At 35.8% G+C, this 22,074-nt stretch overlaps 1 protein-coding gene across 5 annotated transcripts in view; it reads left to right on the top strand.

The window, feature by feature from the left end:
- LOC150086911 (uncharacterized) overlaps window positions 1-22,074 on the top strand; it is a 320,086-nt gene that overhangs the window by 69,977 nt on the left and 228,035 nt on the right. For all 5 annotated transcript variants that reach the window (XM_090372801.1, XM_090372802.1, XM_090372803.1 and 2 more), the window contains exons 4-5: window positions 12,206-12,304; window positions 20,803-20,887. In XM_090372801.1, the coding sequence (XP_090228927.1) occupies window positions 12,206-12,304; window positions 20,803-20,887 (184 nt within the window). The remainder of the gene's footprint in view (window positions 1-12,205; window positions 12,305-20,802; window positions 20,888-22,074) is intronic.

Raw genomic sequence — 22,074 nt, 5'->3', positions numbered from 1 at the left:
CTTGCATCAAATGCCTCTACTAATGCTAATGCTAATGGTTCCATAAACTCCTCCCCAGTGCATCTACCCAACCCTATAAAAAGCATTATTCAGACTAGTGGTTTGCATGATCCATTAGGAAAGGTGAACACAATAAAATTGAAAATTGTAACAATTAATTGTGCATTTATTCAAAATACAATTAAAACTTTTTAGTTTAATTAATTCAACAAAATTGATGAACATGACCCAGTGATACCAGCTTTTCAGAGTCTGATATTCATTTAGCAAGGGTCTTAGATGCCATATTTAGTAACTACTTCACTGTTCAATAAATTATTAATGTGATGGATGGACTTGACACCAGTTTTCCAGTGTCTGGTTTAAAGTCATTCAGCAGGAGTCTTAAATCACCATGTTTAGTACTCTGGAGTTGATATATTTTCTTGGAGAGAAGTTGGATGACTGCACTAAAATGTGCACAAACTTTCACCTATGACAGATGTACAGTAACTAATTTATAAGAAAATAAATAGCTGTTACCAATAATTGGCTAACTTCTGACAACTCTGAATTGTCAATACAAAGTCACCAAAGGAAATAGTTTTGAAAGCAATAATAGTGTAAAACTTTAAATAAGAAGCATGGAAGGTGCTTTGCCCTAGGCTCTAGCCTGGTTAATTGTAAATAAGCAGTTAATGCACTTGGAGGTGGGCCCCACCTCCTCTGGCACACCCCTGTTATCCCTTGCCTCTTAGCACCCCCCTCCAAGGTAATCTCACCCCTAGGGGGAAATATCAGCCACTTTGGGAATCACTGCGCTAGCCTTTCTTGCCTTCACTTTTTAAGACTAGTAATAATGAACTGGTGGTATGTGTACATGTAAAGGTTAGGGCCATTGCCAGGGAAATGCTAAAGGGAACTCAGCTGACCCTCAGAAAAATTTGAGCCATCCCCAAGCTCATAAGCAAATTATACTGAAAAGGAGATGGACTACAGAACTGCATGCATGTGAGTAAGACATTTATTTCATCAAAATCATGAAGTATTTCATCAAAATCATCACTCGTTGTTTAGCTCAGAATGTTTTCAGCCCACACATGTAAATTGACTGGTGAACGTACACTTGTACATATACTTGTAGAAACATAATACATAACCAGCAATATGGTCAAAGTCATGGATGCTCCTGAAAACAAAATAACAACAGCTGCGTAATCAGGGCTTTGAATTGCTCTAAAAATCTTCACATACTTATTTTCATTTTGGACTTGGCCATGTCTACTACTTATAAGAAAAACAATATTTAAACCTGCTTTACTTTGACTGTGATAATTTTAACTGCTTTACTTTGGCTCTGGTGATTTGTTACCTGACAAATTTGCTTTAGCATCGGACAGATGATGAAGTAAGTGTTTGAGGTAATAATTAAATTTAGTCGTGTTGGAGGTAATTTACAAGTTGCAGTGCGTTACATTTCAGGCAGATTCAGTTTTTATTTCTTAATTTAGCATTAGCATTAGTAGAGGCATTTGATGCAAGAAAGCAAGCTTATACAGCATCAGCCAAAAAAAGAAAACTTCCCATTTCACCCATCCATTTACTCCAAAAGTTTGTCTACTCCTTCCTTGAATTTATTTAAGCAATCAACTACCTGCTGGCTAAAGGCAAATTTCTGCACATCTGTTTGACAACTGTCTTTCCTCAATTTCAGTTTATGTCCCCTCAGGTTTGTAATCTGAGCAAGAGGAAGAATCCCATCAGCATTGAGCCTACTCAATCCATTCAAGGCCTTATACACCTCATTCAGATCGCCTCTCAGGTGCCTAGTCTCCAGGCACTGCAATTTGCAGAACTTAAGCCTTTATTCATAAGAGCACCCCTTTGTTCCCCTCACCAGTCTTGTTTTGCCCATCTCTGTACTTGTTCTAGCAACTCTATATCCTTCCTAAAATGAGGCTTCCAGACTTGTATGCAGTACTCAATTTTTTAATTGAATTATTTCTATTTCTGTGATTAATAGAAGTGAAACTAGATAATAATTATCTTGGTACAAATTAATTACCACTTAGTTCACTAATATATATTATATTTTCATTTTCAGTGAAGCACCTTGCATTCATTAATGTTAAACTTCATTTGCCACTTCTCAGCCCATCTGCCTAATTTTTCTAGATCTTGTTGCAGTAGCATACACTGATTACTGTCATTAACCATCCTTTTAAACCTTATCATCTGCAAACTTAGACATTAAGCCTGATATGTCTTCATCAATATCATTAATAAATATCAAAAACAACAATAGAACTGAAGCCTGGGCCCCCGAGTATTAAGTGATAGTTTCCAAGTGATTTATAGTGTGATTTTCTAGTGTTTCTCTAGGGCGAGTACTAGCTTTTTTCATAAACCCTTCTCCGCCACAACATTACTGCTGACTGCTCACAACGTTACTGCTTCCCTTACTAGCAACGTCACTGCTTTACCTGCTAGCAGCGTTACTACTAACATCGCTTGCAACCTTGCTGCTATCCCCGCTAGCAACGTACTGCTTTCTTATTTATTTATTTATTTTTTTTTGATCATTTGGTCACTGGTTGGCACCGCTCCTGCCTCCACATGGCGGGACCGGTAACCTGGGAGAAGGAAGCCCCTCTCCCAGGGCTAAAAGAAGCCACAATGGATTGTGATGAATATTCATCAATAGAACCAACAGGCTCTCAACATACTGACACCTGTAGAAGGGAACATGAACTCAGTCTCATGAAAAGAATGAGAAGAGATTCTAGCAAATCAGAACCACCAACTTTTCTGATAATGCATTCATTATTGACTCAACCGGTAAGCAAATTGTCTCACTTTGCCATTCAAAGATGTCTTGAAAATTCGGCAGGAACACCAAAAATTTTGGTAAAATGACTCCAGTCAAGAGATCTATTAATTGAAACCATGCAAGCAAGATACTCTGAACTGTTATTAAAACTGTCATCTATAAGCAGAATCCCAATCAAAGTTACGTTGCACAATACACTGAAGTCCTCAAAAGGAATGATAAGTGAGTGGGATTTATTGAACGTTACGGAATTACAAGAACAAAAAGTAACACAAGCAAGGCGAATTATGATCCAGAAGGATGATAAACTAGTTCCAACATGAAATATCATATTGACTTTCAGTACACCATATTTAGCAAACTCAGTGAAAGTAGGCTATCTGCACTGCTGTGTCCGTGCATATATTCCAAATCCCTTAAGATGTTTCAAATGCTAAAAACTTGGTCATTCTCAAACAACATGCAGAGGTTAAATTACATGTCCTAATTGTGGGTCGAAAATCATTCTCAAGCAGATTGTACTGCAAAATCTCCAGAGTGTCCAAATTGTAAGATTGATCACTCAGCTTATTCAAAATTATGCAATCTGTGGAAAATGGAAAAAAAGATACAAAAGTATAAGATTGAAAATAAATTGTCATATCAAGAAGCAAGAAGGCAAGTCAAGGTAACTATGCCAAAACTCAGCTATGCTTCTGCTACCCAAAACTGTCAAGCTTTTTCGACCCAAATGGAGGTGTCAATCTCACCTAACACATCCATTGCAGAATGGACGTGATCTGTACTTTTGACAAATCAGCCAGCTTAAAAACCTGTTTCAGTCAATGAAATGAACAATACCCCACTTTCAGTTCCATCTAAAATTACATCAATTGATAAAGTACAAAGGAAACCTCAAAGGCAACGTGCCACTGAATTGCCACAACCAAATTCAAACAGCATGGACAACGAAGATGTAAATGTACATGAAGAAACAGTCCTTGATCTTCATGCAGAAGACGACATGGAGACCGGATGTGCACTGACTGGAACCAATGTTATAGAAGAGAGTACAGATTATGGATGCCCTATTTTTCCTAGAAAGGATAAGATCAAATATGATCGTCAAAAGCAAATTGCTCCTTCTTACAAGAAACAGACTGACTCATCTTCCCTCTCTAAAACCAAATAATGAAGCACATTATACAATGGAATTGCAGAAGTTTATGCAATGATACTGATGATATCTACAATTTGATCTCACAATTATTATTATTATTATTATTATTAATGGCCATATGGTACAAGGAAGCCTAAGGCTTATGCTGCACTAGCCAAAAAAAAAAAAAAATTCCCAAGTTACCCCCTGAGAGGGAGAGAGAGAAGTAGAAAGGAATCACCAAGAAAGAGAAGAATGATGATATCCAGCTCAGGACCCTGGGTTTGCCAAGCCCATACTCACCAGATGTGAGCCCCCTGTAGCCATTTGCTTGCAGGAGACTAACTTAAATCCACAGGTAACTTATTCGATTAAAAATTATACGGCCTATAGAAATGATAGAAATTCTTCTTCAAACTCCACACATGGAGGCATTGCAATTCTAGTGGATTGCAATGCCTCCATGTAGATACCAACTAGAAACATTCTGCTTCAGACTCACTTAGAAGCTGTTGCAGTACGTGTAGCAATGGGACGAACAATAACTCTGGTCTCATTATACCTGTCACCTAACAATATCTACACATTGAAAGAATTAGAAGATCTTATAAAACAAATACCATCTCCTTTTTGTCTTCTTGGTGACTTTAATGCATATCATCCACTATGGGGATCTGCTCACATGGATAATAGAGGTCACTTGATAGAAAAGCTCATAGACCAACTGAACCTAACATTGCTGAACACTGGTCATAACGCCTACACTCATCTCTCCACGGGATCTTTGTCAGCAATTGACTTATCTATTTGTTCCCATTAATTACTTCCTATTATAGATTGGACAGTTTTAAATGATCTGCACAACAGTGATATTTTCCCAATTATATGCAGAATTCAAACAATGTAGACACCTTGCCCTGATCATCGGGTATTATGGAAATTCTCCAAAGCAGATTGGGAAAAGTATTCTGTGTCCATCTCCTTTGATAGCCAATTGATACAACTAGGGTCCATTGATGATGTCACTGAACAAATACTAGCAGCAGCTTCCGAAGCAATACCACAGTCCCTTCTGCTTTCAGATGCAGAAACCTTAAACACTGGTGGAATGATGTTTGTACCATAGCAAAAAAGGAAAAAAATAAAGCCTGGAATCTGTTCCGTAAGTTTTCAACAACCAGCAACCTAATTCAGTTTAAAAGGTTTAAGGCAAAATCACGACAAATCAGAAGAAAAGCCAAAAAAGAATCGTGGATATAGTTCGCCTCCTCTATCACAAAGGACACTAGCAGTAAAATTATTTGGAAAAAAATTCGACAACTAAATGGCAAATATTTACTGGTTTCTGCTCCAATTTTAACCACGAATGGACAAGAAATATCTTCACCACAAGAAATAGCTAATGTGCTTGCAGAGACTTTCTCTGAAACGTCCGCCACTACAGCTTATGATGCTTTCTTTCTAAAAATCAAAGCCATAGCAGAAAAATATAAGATAAACTTCCAAACTACCAAATCTCTGGTGTACAATCAACCTTTTCGTCTTTTTGAACTCCAAACAGCATTAAGCAAATCACCTAATAGTGCTGCTGGAGCTGATGGAATCTTTTATGTAATGCTAAAACATCTAAACAATATAGCTTTGAATTTGCCAATAACATTCTTTAACCGGATCTTTCTTGAAGGTACATATCCCTCTACTTGGCACCACTCCATTATTTTAGCCTTTTCCAAACCAGGAAAGGATCAATCATTCCCACAAAATTACCAACCAATCTCCCTCACCAGTTGTCTAGCTAAAACTCTAGAAAGGATGATACATAGACAACTCACCCTAGTTCTTGAAACTCAAAAGCTGCCAAACAACAGTCAGTTTGGATTCCGAAAAAATAGAGCCACTTTGAATCTCATGGTGAAAGCAGAGACTAATATCCGTAATGCTTATGTGAAAAATGAACATCTTGTAATGGTAAGTTTGGATATTGAAAAGGCTTTTGACACAACCTGGAGGTATGGCATATTGCGAGAACTTTATTCCCTTCAATTTCGAGGACATTTCCCGAAATTTATTCAAAACATTCTCCAAAACAGAACTTTTCATGTCCGTTGTCAAACAGTACTTTCTTGTATCCATCATAAAATCCATCATAGTATTAAAAAAAAAAAAAACCACCTATGAAATCATGCAATGATATTTTGCTGGATACCAGGGCATTCTGGTATCACAGGCAATGAGAGAGCAGACCAGGCAGCCAAACAGTACAATACCATCACATTACCTAGTACCATATATAGATTATTTGAAGTGCATTAAAAAAGGTATACATTTCAAAAAATGTACAGCTTTTTCAATGCACCTCAATTTGTTGTTCAAATGAACAACAAATTGCTCGAAATCAAAGAGGAACCAGCACTATGGAAATCTAGCTTCAGGAAAAACAGACAAGAAGAGGTTGTTCTAGCAAGATTATGCATAGGGCATACACATCCAACCCATCTATATCTACTCAAAGAGGATAACCCGTCTCGATGCATGCATTTTACATTACCACTTACTGTCAAGCATATATACTCTTAGATTGTACGCACTATTCCCATTTTAGAAAAAAATACTTCCCTTTCACTGTCACAACTGAATCGGGGCAGCCATTTATTTGGGGCAAATCTTAAAAAACAGAACCCAATCGAGAAAATAGCCAGGGTTTACTTCGCTTAATTGGGACAAAATGCCATTTAATCGGGGCAGGAGACTGCAGCACTGAAGATTACCCTACAATTGTCTCCGACCGTACCACGTAGTTCGGTCAGATTTCTGGAGGTCACAACCAAAAAACAATAAAAACAATTAGCAGTCACCTGTTTATTGGGCTTTTGTGTTTGTTATTTGGTTTTTAGGAGCATTAGCAACTAAGGCCATATTGCTCCGGGGATATGCGGTGGTCATGGGCTCAAACCCCGGTTTAATCAAGAAGTGTGTGCTACGCACTGCTGCTACTGCCCACCTGGCTATGGAGGCGCCTTTTGTGTTAGTGAAATCTATCATAAACTGATAGTAAACTCAATCTTATTGAATTTGCGATAATACCGACAGGTGGAATTCTGTGGGTTATGGTGAAATGTGTTTACACTTCTATGGAATCTTCAGTCATATAAAAAAAAATAATTTTCATAATCTTCTCTTCATTCCTATTTTTAAAGCTTCGTAATTTGTTACTCCGTTCTCACTTGCTCGTATCATGTTACTTGCAATTTGTGTGTGCTGTGTTCTTTGTTATTGATTGCTTATCTTTTTACTGTTTTAAATTTTAACCCCCACCCACAAATGACAGTGAATAGAAATGTCAACTAGTTTAGTTAGTATGTATATATTACAGTACATATTAATTATTCCGATTATCATGTATATTCTTCCGAATTTAATGATCATTTAATTTTTTAATTGGTAAGGTAATAAAGCATAAATTTGTACTTAATATATCTTTACTTTTATAGCCTGTGGATAATATTCTTCCTATTTTCACTAATTAGAATCGCTATTTAATTGAATTAAAATTCAATTCACAAACGTGATCACAATGACCGGCGCTTATTACACACCGTATAGTGAACGGTACTTTACAATGGTGACTTCATTGTAACGTGATTTGATTGTACAGTGAACCAATTTGTAAAGGGGGGGGGGATTGTATTTTTAACTATTTACATGAAACTTCGGATAATTGGGGCAGCCGTTTAATCGGGCCAAAATGCACTAGTCCCGATGTGTACCAAATAACCGGAATCGACTGTATATGATATAAAAAAAATTTTTTTTTGCACTTTTTGTTACTGTGTCCACTCAGATTGGTCAGATGAGACCACCCCTTAAAAATCCATGCCATGATTGCAATATTACCTCATTCCTATCTTGATGGTCTTGTATTATTTCTTTAACCAGTGATTCCTTTATTTTCCCTGGAACAGAAATCAAGCTCAGAGGTCTGTAATTATTAATGTCACCCTCTGAATCCCCCCCCCTGTGAATCAGGAATACATTTTCACATCTGTAGTCCATAGGGACCTCCCCCGAATGCAGAGTTGCTTTCACAAATGTGGCTAAACATTTTCTCACTTCTTCTGTTGCCTCCCTTAATATAATTGGATAAATCCAAGGTTTTTTTTTTTTTTTTAACATTTACCTTCAACAATTTTTCTTACACTCTCCTCTCACTTTTTCACAAAATTATTCAGCTCCTTGCTAGAATTTATTATTATTATTAGCTACATGGTGCAAGGAAGCCCTAGGCTTATGCTGCACCAGCCAAAAAAAAAAAAAAAATTCCCGAGCTACCCTGAGAGAGAGAGAGAGAGAGAGAGAGAGAGAGAGAGTCAAAAGTAGAAGGGAATCACCAAGAAAGAGAAGAATGATATATCCAGCTCAGGACCCTGGGTGTGCCAAGCCCATACTCACCAGATGTGAGCCCCTGGGATACTTCATATACTTCTGGCATCCCCATCTCTAAAAAATTCTTCATGTTTGAATGTAGATGCAAAAATACCTATTCGGTTTGTGAGCAACTTGGGCAGAATCATCAACAGTTAAACCATTCATATCTAGTGGACCAATGTCACTAATGGTCTTCCTTTATAGTGTTTACATATTTGAAGAAGTTGTTGCTATCTATATTTGCATCCTTTAACAGAAACTTCTTGTAATCTGCCTTAGCTTGCCTAGCTTCCTGTGACTTGATTGCAGATATAGTTTATATGTATTCTAGGCAAGCCTAGACTACATATAAACTAGAGCTGCATAAAATTTATCACCTGAAATTTATATACATTCTGTGCATTTTCTTCTCTCCCACAAGTATCATCGTTTCTTCTGTTGTTCATATAGGTCGGTCCAAGCCTTAAGCAATATTTCTTGATATAAAAGCCTAGTAGGTTCTACCATTACTTCCCTGAATGTTTCCCATATAGAATTTGCTGTTAGTAACTTCATCAGTTGGTCCCACTGGATAGAATTTAAAAACTGTGTGAGATCGCTGTAGTCACATCTACGAAAGCAAAAGCCATTCCCTTTGGCTTTAATAGCAGTTACATTTCTAAGTACATCCCACATCATTGCACTGTAATCACTGCCACCTAGTGTGTCTTTTATCAGTAGATTTTTAATGTGTAAAGGGTTACTGCTAATAATTAGATCAACAGTATGTTTTTTCTCATTGCCTTTCTAATATGCAGATATGTAAAACATTTATCTAATAAATCCACAAACTTCATGCTACTCTGTTCAGTGACCAACCTACAAGGTACAGTCAATATCTTGAAAGTTAAAATCCCCCATTATAAGTCATTCTGATTTACTGGCCCGCTCTGTATATCTGTATAATTGTTTGTTGTACTTATCACAAACACCAAGCCTATAATGCATGCCTACTCTCTTTTTTTTTTTTTTTTTTGTGTTTTCAGATTTGCAAACATCCATTTCAGTACTAACCTACTACTTTTTATCAACATTGCTGATTTATGTTCATTTTTCAGAAGTACATTGATATGTTTTCAGATTAAACCAAAGATGGGGAACAGTTTTTCCATTAGGAGGGGGGAGGGAAAGCAGTTTGTTAGGCAAATATTTATTTAGAAATCATAAAATCTGAATGCTTTATACTTATTTTAACATCAAATTCAAAAATTTCAACCCAAATATGACAAAAATGGATCCCAATGTGTTTTAATTGAAACACCTTGTATATATATAGGGTATTTCAAAATTGCACAGAACAAATGCAGGAGCACATTTCACAACTAAAATAAGAATACAAATTCCTATAAACATATGTCTCAAAAGCCTTTATTTCTATAATAGTAATTGTAAATTAAAAACTAAAATAAAGTAAAATAAACCTGTAAAAGAAAAATTGAAAGAAGCAGCTTGTCAAAGCAATCCTTCCTTTTGCTCAATGTAATGAATCCACAGTTCCCTGGCATGTTTTATCATTTCAGAATTATTCTCAATGGTTTCAGCAGCTTCCAAAATGAGATTTCTGGTTTATTTTGCATGATAATATCCGTGGAATAATCCACAAATTTTGTTTTCAGTGGGTTTCATTCAGACCAATCCATTGGTTATTGTGTCCATATTTAAAAAGTCACAGACATCACAGAAAAGCAGGCTGATGCACCTTTCTACATAAACCACATCCCCTGTCAAATATTTGATGGGTGTGTCTTCCAGTAACCTCATGCTTACTCATCAAGGGAACATTGCATGGTGAATTTTTACTTAGCATTCTTGAATATAATATAGACATTTTTAACCCTTGAGGTATGACATTAGTTAATGCATTTGCCTCATTACTACATAGTTGAATTTTTTTGACAAACCCACAAATGGTGTCACTCAATAGCAAATAAGTAATGACTGCCTTCTGTAATGGGTAAGTGTTGCTTATTTGAAATATAAGGAGGGCAACTCATTGTGAAGGATTTCACAATATGAGAGGTTACAATAATGATGCCAATGTACAAACTTTAGTTTGTCTAAAAAATTTGACTATGTAGTAGTGATGTAAATACACTGACCAATGTCATAGTTTGAATTTTACATAGTTAGTTTGAGGCTTTCTGCCATAAAATAATATTTGCCCCTGAGGTATGTTATTTAACAATGACTGTAAAACCTAACCTGTATAGGATGAATATTCCTGAGTGGACATTTGGGGGGAGGGGGAACTTGTGACATGAAATTATAACTTCAAACTAATGATATTATGCATCAGAATAAATAATTGCTGCACAGATATTGGAAAAGATAAATGATATCATCTAGCCAATATTGGAAAAGCTATCTGCACAAGTAGAACTGCTGACAAATACATGTGACTGACAAATCTCAAATCTGTTTTACCATTTAGTATTTTTTCTAATATCTGGGATGGCAGCCTCAGAATCACACTCAAGCAAGCTCCTAGACCAGTAGTTCTCAATCTTTGGCGACACGAGGACTCCCTCTTTATCTTGAAAAACCTTTGTGGACACCTCCCCATACATTTAACAATATTCATTCTATGCTATGAAGTTTTTAAATACTGATAACAAATTCCAGACATTATTTACAGAATCCTTGAAGCATTTTTTGAAGACACCCAAGGATCTGCAGACCACATAGTTTGAGAAATACTATCTTAGACTATTCAACAGAGGGCAGCTAGGTTAATTAATGACTTCTCTTATGAACTCTGCCTCATAGACATTGATTTTCTGCCTTTTTTGTATATACTTTCATGGGTCCTTTTCCCTGAATTGGTATCTGTAGTTCCATTGCTTTCTTCCAAACAAGTCCTAACGTGTGTTAGGACTTGTTTGAAAAATTACAATTACAGAAATTCAAGTCTAATGTCAATAGTTGTCTTCTCATCTTCAACCCAAACACAGTACTAAAGCATACTGGAGGTTCTTTCTATGCTTTTTTTTTTTTTTTTGCTATCATTAAGAAAAAAACATTGCCCATTATAAGGAGACAAGGCCCCAGTTTTGAGCATGATCACTCAGGAAAGTGGATGATGTGTAGTGTGACATTGACTTCTTTTTGCCACATCTTTTAAAACTTGCATTTTTATTTTTCCTTTAAGCAAATGCTATTGGCATTTCTTTCTTTCTCCTCTGTTAGCCACATTTATACTATGAGGCATACTGTGTTCCATTCAATACTCCAGAGATGAATTTTGAATATGACTGACGAAACCAAACTGGAGTTTATTTAATTTTAGATTAAGTTCACTATAAATATTACATGCTGCAGTTAGCTTAGCTAATTTGCTCACCTCTTGAATGTTATGCTAACAAATGAGGTAGCTACTTTCAGGAGCAGGAAAGGCGAGAGCCACTTGCCTTTCCTCCTTATCTTGTTTACATCAGGATTAAATTATGACCAAATCAACTATAAAGTTTATTCATCCCTGTGCTAACTGATAGATAATTTCTGGTACTGAATTTTTTTGTCAGATTTGTTTTCCTTAAACAAGTTTTACAAAGCATTGTTATAAAATTTTGTCATTGAGGATCTTGAAATATTTTCATTATAGAAATTTTTTGCTAAATTGGTATTTACTATAATGAGCTTTTACTGTAATTGTTTTAATTCAGCAAAAATAATCGATAAAAAATAAGTAAGTGACAATGCTTTCAAGAAATGTTGCCTCCAGTAAATAAAGAGGTAGCATTCTTAGAAAGTAAGATGTTTTTAATATGATATAATGCTTATTGGATTTCTTACAGTGCTCACTACTCTTGGCTTCAGTTGGATCAGAGAGTGTTGGAACATGAGTTTCCAAAGAAAACTGCCCAGGGCACACTGACTCTTTACTTTATGGTGAAGTGAGTATTTTTAATTGACCACACCCATTTATTATTTAATCATATGTATTATACAAATACATAATTAATATTAAATGATATTATGTGAAAGTATGGAATTAATTAACAAATATAAGAATTATATATAGTAATAGCATGCTTTATGAACCTTTTTGAAAAAATTAAGTTATTTATAAATTTTTTTTATCAATTAGGGAAGTAATTTCTTCTGACTTTCTTGATATATTTATGGTATGCTGTCTAGTTATTTAAAAAAATAGGGCATATAGGAAGGGAAGAGTAAATTACTTGTATGAGGCATTATCTTGGATGACTGTCTTTATTGTTATATCTTGGACTTTTTCATGCATATAACTTCGTTTTCTTCTCTTTACTGTACAGTGAAAATTCTTAGCTTTTACAACTACATCCATCATATGGTAAAATAAATGTAAAAGTGTATCATTATTCATTTCTAAATGCAAAAAGGGTTACAAACTTCTGAAATTCATCCTCAGATTAGTGGTATATGGCCTTAATGCAATAATCAAGAATCAAGTGTGTTTCTTGTGTAAAGAGTTCACACTTGGGCAAAGTAAGGACATGCCATGTTTGCACAGTGATAGGTCAACTGCAGCATAAATTTCAGATGGTTGTATGTGTTTTCATTCAAAATGTGAATAAAAGAATGGAGCTTGTGCCCCAAGCTTGTAGCCCCTTTTTGCTGAACAGCACATCCACATGTGCCTGTGCACACAGTGATGCAATAGATTGTCATTTAAGAACAAGTCTGTCACTTAATTTCTACCACTTTTCACTGCCACTTAAAAAGTGATGTTGTCACAGTTACCTTACTTTAGGGGACTTACCTTTGTATCAGGGCTGTACGGCAAAACTTAGTGCTCCTAAATTATGAAAGAAACAAATTTTTTTACATAGTGTTATTCATCTTGGATACTTGGGCAAAGGCGTAACCTGAAGTTCCAGATATCATCTCCCCCAGATTTGTACAATAGAAATACTCCTCCTCCATTCCCCCTCCCCCACTACCAAGGGATCATCATGCTACTGTATTGTTGTCAGCAAGGAAAATAAGTATGGTTTATCTGTATATGAATGATAAAGTTAGTAGCCTTTATCAGGATATAGTTGAATCACATGACAAGGCAACTAAAGTATTATATTGTTGAATCTTATTTGCTGCATTTTTCATTACTTGCTGACCTGTTGAGTTACTTTCTCACAGATTACCTTAAATTTGCTATACTAGCACAGTTGTTCAAGTTACATTATTCTTGTATTAATCATTATTGCAACCCAATAAAAGAAAAACATAGTTATCATCTTGATTGTTGCAGCTGTGACATCAGAGATGCAAAAAATGTACCAAATGACTAACCCATCCACGTGCAGTTGTTTTGTATGCCATAAATTGGCACCCATCTCATGCAGCTTCCTTTTCTGCCACTAAGTTCATAATTTCATTGAACAACCATTGAGTATTGATTAAAAACTATCTTTCTTTAAGGGTAGTGAGTCTATTAGCTTCCCGCCTTGAACATTAAGTTCTGTTGATTTTGAGTTGATGCCGAGAAAAAGTTCTCACAACTTTTTCTCAATATCACTTCGTATCTATTAACCAAGTTGACAACATAAGGCTGTGGTCAACACTACATCATTTTGGGTGAAGTTCAAATCATATGAAGTCTGCTGACATCACATGAACAATCAAACCACTTATTAAAAAACTTGAACTGATCATAGAGGAAGTGAGTTTACTGTGTGAGCCATTCAACATCAGTAGTCTTTCAGACTGGTCTCTTTTTCTGCTTGTGTGAATGATGGACAAGAAAACTGATTTGCAGTTCAAGTTTGTTTGCTAGGTGGGACCTAGTGACTGCCTTTGATCTGCCGAGAACAGCAAACTGTCACTTAGAATGCTACCACTTCAAGTTCAAAAGACATTGTCTGACTTTACATAATCAGAACTTTACCTGAAATTGCATGCAATGTAACTGCCATGTAATGGTATAGTGTCAGTGGCATAGGAGGCGGCATTATGAGGGAGCATCTCCTAACTTTATAAATATCATAAAAAAAAAATCTTAAAAGTAATTGTATTGAAATATAAAATATAGAAATTCTGCTTAAAGGCAAGAATTTACATTTTAAGGTGGTAGATGACTTTCATCAACCGGTGAAATACCACCACTTTGCTTATTGGAGGCTTGAAGTGGTGAAACCCATGTTTAGTCTCTAGAGCAAAGTTTCCGACATCCCCCTTCCCCCCATACTTCTCCTTCAACCCATGCATGGTACCAAGTACTATAAGTTTTGATACCTTTCGTGTTTGGGGTTTTCATTAAAAAAAAAAATAAAAAAATTCCGGACTCGTCTAGATTATACATTAGTAGTCACAGACACTTGCGGGAATGGAACCCTAGCTGGTGCAATACATGTTTATAATCTCACATCTGGTGAGTATGGGCTTGGCACACCCAGGGTCTTGAGCTGGATATCATCATTCTTCTCTTTCTTGGTGATTCCCTTCTACTTTTGACTCTCTCTCTCTCTCTCTCTCAGGGTAATTCAGCGAATTTTTTTTTTTTTGGCTGGTGCAGCATAAGCCTCAGGCTTCCTTGCACCATGTAGCTAATAATAATAATAATTTTTTTTTATAAGTAGGTGCCCCCCAAATAGTTTGTGGAGGGAGGGAGGGGCTTCAATTTTTTTGTTATTCCATTTAGAAGTATCTGTATGTATGATAGTGCTACCTTTTGTGTCCTAGAAAGATATCTGCTTTGTGATATTGTTCATTTTTGCTCCTGGTTAGAGGCAAATTCTGGTTTTGCTCCATCTATGTCTGTTTCCCTAATAAAATTACTATTTATTATTTTTATTTTATTATTACTTTTTATTATTATCCATGTGATGTTAGAAGCCACAGGGCTTATGCTGCAATATCAAAAATTAAGTAAAAATAAATAAAAAAATTATAAAAATAAGCAGTGAAATAATTGTTAAAAAGAAAAAACTACCTATGTGTTTCCCTTCTCATGTTGGTCACTATCCAGCTGACCTTTCAATTTATTAATTTTACTATCCCCCTCTCAGAACATTATAAACTTCAGTTAGGTTCTCTCTGAGGTGGCTGGTTGCCAAGTTCTGTTGCCCCTATATTCAAAATACTTCCTCATAGGTGCAGTCTCCATGTTAAAACCCAGTATTCAAAGTGCAGGCTTACAATCGCCTTATGTAGTGGTATTATGACCTCCCTATCTCTACAAGGAAATGTTATAAATCATTAGCAGGACACTATAGGCCTTCCTTGCTGCATATGTACACTGCTTGGAGAACTTCATGTTCACCTGTATAATAACTCCCAAATCCTTTTCTTCCTCAACTGTTTTTAACTATAAGCTATTTTAGGATTGCTGTTTTCCAACCTTGCATTTTGCTACATTAAAACATAGCTGCTACTTTTCTTACCATCCTTGAAGCCTGTTCAAGTCATCTTGAAGGAGATTTGCTTGTTGCTGATTATTAACCATTCTTCAAATCTTCACATCTCTTCAAAATTTTGATATGACACCCTCTTTCCCTTCATTGATGTCATTTATGAAAATCAGAAACAACAGTGATCCTTGGGGGACCTGATTTCTAACATTAGACCAATCTGGAGAGTAACCATTAATCACAACCCCTTGCCTCCTGCCATATGGCTAACTCTATGATCTACCTTAGAATCTTACCAGTGATCTCAACACATTCCAGCTTATAGTAACCTCTCATGAGGGACTGTGTCAAATATTTTGGTAATATCCAAATAAATAATGCTAAAATTAATTAATAATGCCTTATACCCCACAAGTAACTGTGTCAATATACCTAATGTGGTTGTCGATTTTCCTTAACAAAACTGTTGTTTATCATTTAGAATTCCATTTCTACCACTGAAGTCAGATTGTTAGGTCTGTACATAAACATGGTTCTAAGAGCAAAGTGAGTAAATACTCAGTTTGCTCTTAGAACCATGTTTATGTTGAAAATTAATGTATATATATGCCATCGACTTCAGGGGCCCTTGTTTGTCTTTAGGCTCAGATTTTTTAAAACGGTCATCTGTAATCTCAGTATTGCTAATTTCATATTGCTCAGCATATTGTTGTGAAGGTCTTTCATCTGTAAAGATTTATGTGAAGGGCCTGCTCAATTCATCACTCACTTACATTCCAATAAATATAGCTGAGTGGGCAAGTATGAGGACACAGAAATACACTTGTTTGAGTGACCATAGTTTGAGCTCATGTGATCACTAAATACAGTTGATCTAAATGATCACTAAATGATGTTCTTGTATTCTCTTTATCTTTCTAACTCCTCTGACCTTATGTGGTCCTCCCAGAGTATAGACAGAAAATATATTGATTTATTATTTGTTTTATATAGAACACCAGTTAAGATTCTAATAAGTGGACTAAGCTTTTTGACTCTTGTCTTGATCACGGGTTGGGAAAAAACTTGTGATCAAGACAAGAGTCGAAAAGCTTAGTCCACTTAAGGGAGGAAATTTACGTAAATTGGTTTTATTCCATCGCTGCATTTTTATCAAAATTTTATCTTTTAAAAGTTCACTTTTATGCCATAGTATATTTGACATAATGTCTTCAGTCACTCTGAGATTCGTGGGGAGTTTGATATGTCTGGGCCAGGTTGAGGCCTTCAGCTGTGATCCCCGGGGATGTCAGTCCATCCATGAGCAAAGAGCGAGGAACAAATTTAAATTTTTAAGTTGTTTTTAACCTATTTTTAATCAATATTATTAGGAGACTATGGTGTAGAAGACATCCTATGAAGCTATGAGGAAATCTCTTATATTTTAAATATTGATAAAACATAGGATTAATTGAGCCTTTGTAGCACCCTTTGCTAAATATTAATTATTTCTTTATTTATTTTATTTTATTAAAATCCTACCAGCATTTTGTATATTGGTCAGAGTATAAATAATTTTGTTATGGATATGTTTTCCAACTTTCGAGGTGCCTTTTAATGAAATATTTCCAGTTTGTCTAACATCTTTGGAAAGAACAGATCAGTCCAATTCACAGTGCACTTAAAATCTGTCTGTATTTAATTTCTGCATGAATATCCCAGAAAACCTATATAATAAGCTAATTTTGTCTTAACTCATACGTATATCTTTTCAGTCAGTACTTAGCATATAAAACATTACCATAGTTTTTCTGTACAGATTTTGCTAATAGTGGAAAAGTAAAATCAAAGGTGAGAAATTGAATTGAAAAGGAGAAAAAAAAAAGTAATAAAATAACCACCACTGCCCTGTATTAGAAGTACAGTTACCTACCCAAGTACTAAACTGATCAACTGCCAATCAATTAACTTCAGCGATTGGATGAGAACCAGTAAAAAAAAATCGATGTTGGTTCCATGGAGCCAAAGTTGGATCCGTGAATAACGTCATGTGAAATGAAAAAATACAATTTAAGCTTAATTGTTTGTTTGTTGTTTGTTATTTGGTTTTTAGGAACATTAGCAACTAAGGCCATATTGCTCCGGGGATATGCGGTGGTTATTCCCTGACCTTTCCGCATCCTCCGTAATTGGTGATTAGGGGCTCAAACCCCGGTCTAATCAAGAAGCGTGTGCTACGCACTGCTGCTCCTGCCCACCTGGCTACGGAGGTGCCTTAATAAAATCAGTTTTATTTTATTCGGTATTTTCATTTACAATCAACAATAAAGGTTTGTGGTAACTAAAGTAGGATACATAGTTGAAATAATTCAAACTATTAACATTGCAATTGAAGACCAAGTCGATACATGATTAACCACGCATAGTAGATTTTGTAGGATCTGATGCGAGTTTAAGATCGAATGTTGATTCCATGAAGTCGAGGAATGAAGCATTTTCAGGTTTCTTAACACCAATGTTGAATTCGCCCACTAAAATTCTTGGTATGTCTCCAAACTTTAGCATATAAATCTCTGTATTGGATATTAAGAAAACTTTAATCTGTTCCAGTGTTGAATTAGGTGAGATGTAGAATGTTACAAGCAAAGTCTTCTGTCCATTTATTTCAACTTCAGCTACACAAATGTCGCCACAATTATCTGTACCAGTCATTTTCTGTAGTGAGTCTGCATCCACAGTAAAGAGAATATGTGATGTACATATTGCACACCAGATCGTTCATCGTTTTCAAGCCATATTTCATTTAATGCCAAGATATTCAATTCCATGAGAATTGGATCGGTCGCAATGTCTTCGCTATGAAGTTTCAAACTCTGTGTATTCAACAGTACCATTCTGAAACTCAACGAAGCAACTTAATCCCAAAATTGTAGTGCGGTTGTAGAGAGTGTTTCCAAACAATGGTTATTCAAACGCTTCAGTTCAGTTCGAAGGTCTTGCATCTTAGGTGCATTACCGCGAGCATGGTAGAATGTAAAGTCGTCGTTCTGATTTCTGATGTACAGGCCATCAGTGCTCCTAACTCTCGACAATGCAACGTATACCAGTTGCTGTTTGAGACTCATATCGTAATCGAATACAATTTATTTGAAAGTTCCACCTTTAGATTTATGAACTGTCATGGCAATTGAAATTGAACTATCATGCCAAAGGAAATTGGATTCTTTTGCATTTAAGCATTTTGCTTTTGAAAGATACTGTGGTGGAACGTCTCGTAATCGGAGTCCAGCCAGATTTTAATACGCCACGATGTGACAATATGTGTGGGCGAGACTTGGGACAACTCTTAGTTCCAACATTCTTGCTTTTGAAATGTAACTGCAATATTTTGATTTCTGTTTCTTCCATCTCAACATGCTGTAAAGTTCTGATTGCTCCATTGACCAAATCATCTTCAACATCAATGTTTGTAGTGATCATGTAAGGTTTTCCAGTCGATGGATGCAATGCGTATGGCAAACCTCCAGTCTCTGCTATGCTCATTTGATGGAGTTTTGTTTGCATTCTAGTCAACTGTTCATGATTATTGTAACCAGTGAAGTGATCATTGGCTGCAATCGATGGTGGTGTTTCCTTCCAATGCTTGAGCATTATATTGAACGACATCATTGTTACGATGAAACAAACGAACAGCATTTGGTACTTGTTCCATGACAAAGTAACAAATTAGTTGCTTTAATGAGTTGTTCAACTCTCGAAAACTAAAAACCCTATTTGAAATCTAGTTATATATCCTTGTAGAGCTCTCAAAGGGCAACAATTTTGTTGCTCAATTGTTCGTAACTTGTTGCGTCACTGCACTTGTTGTGTACAGTTGAGTTTTCTTGAGCACATGCATTGTACTTGTTGCATCACTGCACGTAACAAGTACAGCACATGCCCACCGTTTGAAGTTATATTGTGAAAGAAAGAAAGGGAAATTGGACAGAAATGTGAATCTAGATGACTCTCTCTCTTGTGTTCCGCCACCGACTTTGGTGCTTGCTTTTTGACGTTAGATTTTTGATTTTGTCAAAATCTTTGAACACATTTAGTTGATGTAACTTTCGGCATCGTCATAACTTAACTAAATGAATCACAACTGCAAAGTAACTGAATGAAGTAGTTACTTTAATGAGTTGTTCAACTCTTGAAAACTAAAAACCTGATTTGAAATCTAGTTATATATCCTTGTATAGCTCTCAAAGGGCAACAATTTTGTTGCTTACTCTTTTTGTCTAACATTTATAGTTTTCAAGATTAAACAAACTTGAAAATGCTTGAATTTTTCAACTCTCTCAGCTTTGCATCGCTATTACTTGGGAACCATAAGAGCTACATCAAAACTATTTATAGGTATAAAAACTATGCTTCTTACTGAACAATTTTGTTGCTTACTGTCTATCTATCACAGTTTAGAAGTTATTGAGAGAAAGTAATCAAGGCACAACGGCAAATGACCAAAATGTGAACTTTTCAGTTTTTTCGAAAAATGTGATATTAAATATCAGAGTTTCTAATTTTTTCTTGCATATTCGTCGACGGCATTATATACCCGACAAAATAAGTATAAATTGTTTATACTATCACCTATTAGTTTTGGAGATATAACAGCAGTTAGATGTTTCACTTTTTGTGACAGCCTGAGCACTGTAGGGTACCCCCAGCATAGACGTTATTTTTGTCAAAAAAAAGGGGGGAGGGGTTATTATTAACAAAAACACTCTGTGATGACTTTATATCATCCAGGATGTGAATCTATTCACTTTTTGAAAAGTTTGAAAGGAATTGATTGGCAAATTTAACTTTAATTCATGAACAAGTGGTCAAAAAAATCAAATAAAATTAAATCATCTTTCTATATACCCGGTTCTCAGCTTTGAATTGAAAATAGTTTCACACAAACAAAAATATAAAATTCACGTGTGGATGTGTAGACACTGATGGATTTTAATATTTGAATGGCTCTGACTGTTGATAATATTCAGTTGAAGAGCTAATGAATTCATGAATAAAAATCTTAGTTGTTCATTTTAATTCCTTAGGTACTTTGTGGAAAGCATCACACTGCTGCGGGATAGTGCAACAGTGGAAGCCTTCTATCTACAAGCAAAGTCTCTTGTGTTCAAGGTAGGTATTTTTCTCCACCTTTTTGTATTTATTCATATTTTGTGATGGAAGGAAGTGAAGTAACAAGGATACTTTTATGTTTTTTGGCATAGAAGGTATAATTTAATGACTAGTCTATTTTAAAAAATTGCCATACAGTGTTATTACAGATATCTTCGTACTCACACAGTCCCCTTCACTTTGAAACAGCATTGTCTCTCGTAAATATCAACTGTATGTTGTATTGTTTGTTTGTTTGTTTATTTGGTTTTTAGGAGCATTAGCAACTAAGGCCATATTGCTCCGGGGATATGTGGTGGTCATTCCCTGACCTTTCCGCATCCTCCGTATTTGGTGATCGTGGGCTCAAACCCCGGTCTAATCAAGAAGCGTGTGCTACGCACTGCTGCTCCTGCCCACCTGGCTACGGAGGCGCCTGTATGTTGTATTGCTGCAATGTTGAATGTGTTTCTCCTTCAGTGGCTGATAGAGAGTTGTATTAACCACCTGTGGAGTTTCATTGCACAGGACCCTCACAGTCAATTAGTCATTGAATGCCTTTGGCCAGCAGTAGGTCAGACAAAATAATGGTCCAGTGGTATGAGCTGTCTGGCTCATCTTGTTGCAGAATTTTTTTCAATGTCATGGTCTTTACATTCATACATACCATACATATAGGTAAATAAATAAATATGGTTTATTGGTGGGCCAATGAAATTTCTTGTGGCTCACCATTAAACTAGATTTATTTATTTACCTATATGTTTTAATCATTAAAATGTATAAAAATAGTCTTTTTACCAAAGTATGTTACTTAAAACTTTTTTGGATACACCTTAAATTTCTTCATGGCTCAGCAGTTGAAAAAACACTGATCTGAGTCACCTGACTGTACTCTAAAACAGGAATGGCCAACTTAATTTGTGATGCGATCTACTTTTTTTCCTTCAAAATGTGCAGCGATCTACCATCGCAAAAATTTCATTGCACAAGATTCACAAATCGAGGGATGACTGTATATTTAAAATTCGCCGTGATCGACCAAAATTAAATCTACGATTGACTGGTAGATCATGATCGACTCATTGGCCACCCCTGTTCTAAAACATGACTGATCAACTTCCCTCTCTCTTCCATCATAGTATGATCATATTGTTTTTTTTTGCATCTTTTAAAACTCCTGCCCAAATGTATGCTTCCATAGCCCT

The sequence above is a fragment of the Mastigoproctus giganteus genome, chromosome 4, assembly GCF_048544385.1.
Source record: "Mastigoproctus giganteus isolate SK-2022 chromosome 4, ASM4854438v1, whole genome shotgun sequence".
Lineage (NCBI taxonomy): Eukaryota > Metazoa > Arthropoda > Arachnida > Uropygi > Thelyphonidae > Mastigoproctus > Mastigoproctus giganteus.
The sequence above is the reverse complement of the archived record's forward strand: the minus strand, read 5'-3'. Positions and strand labels throughout refer to the sequence as shown.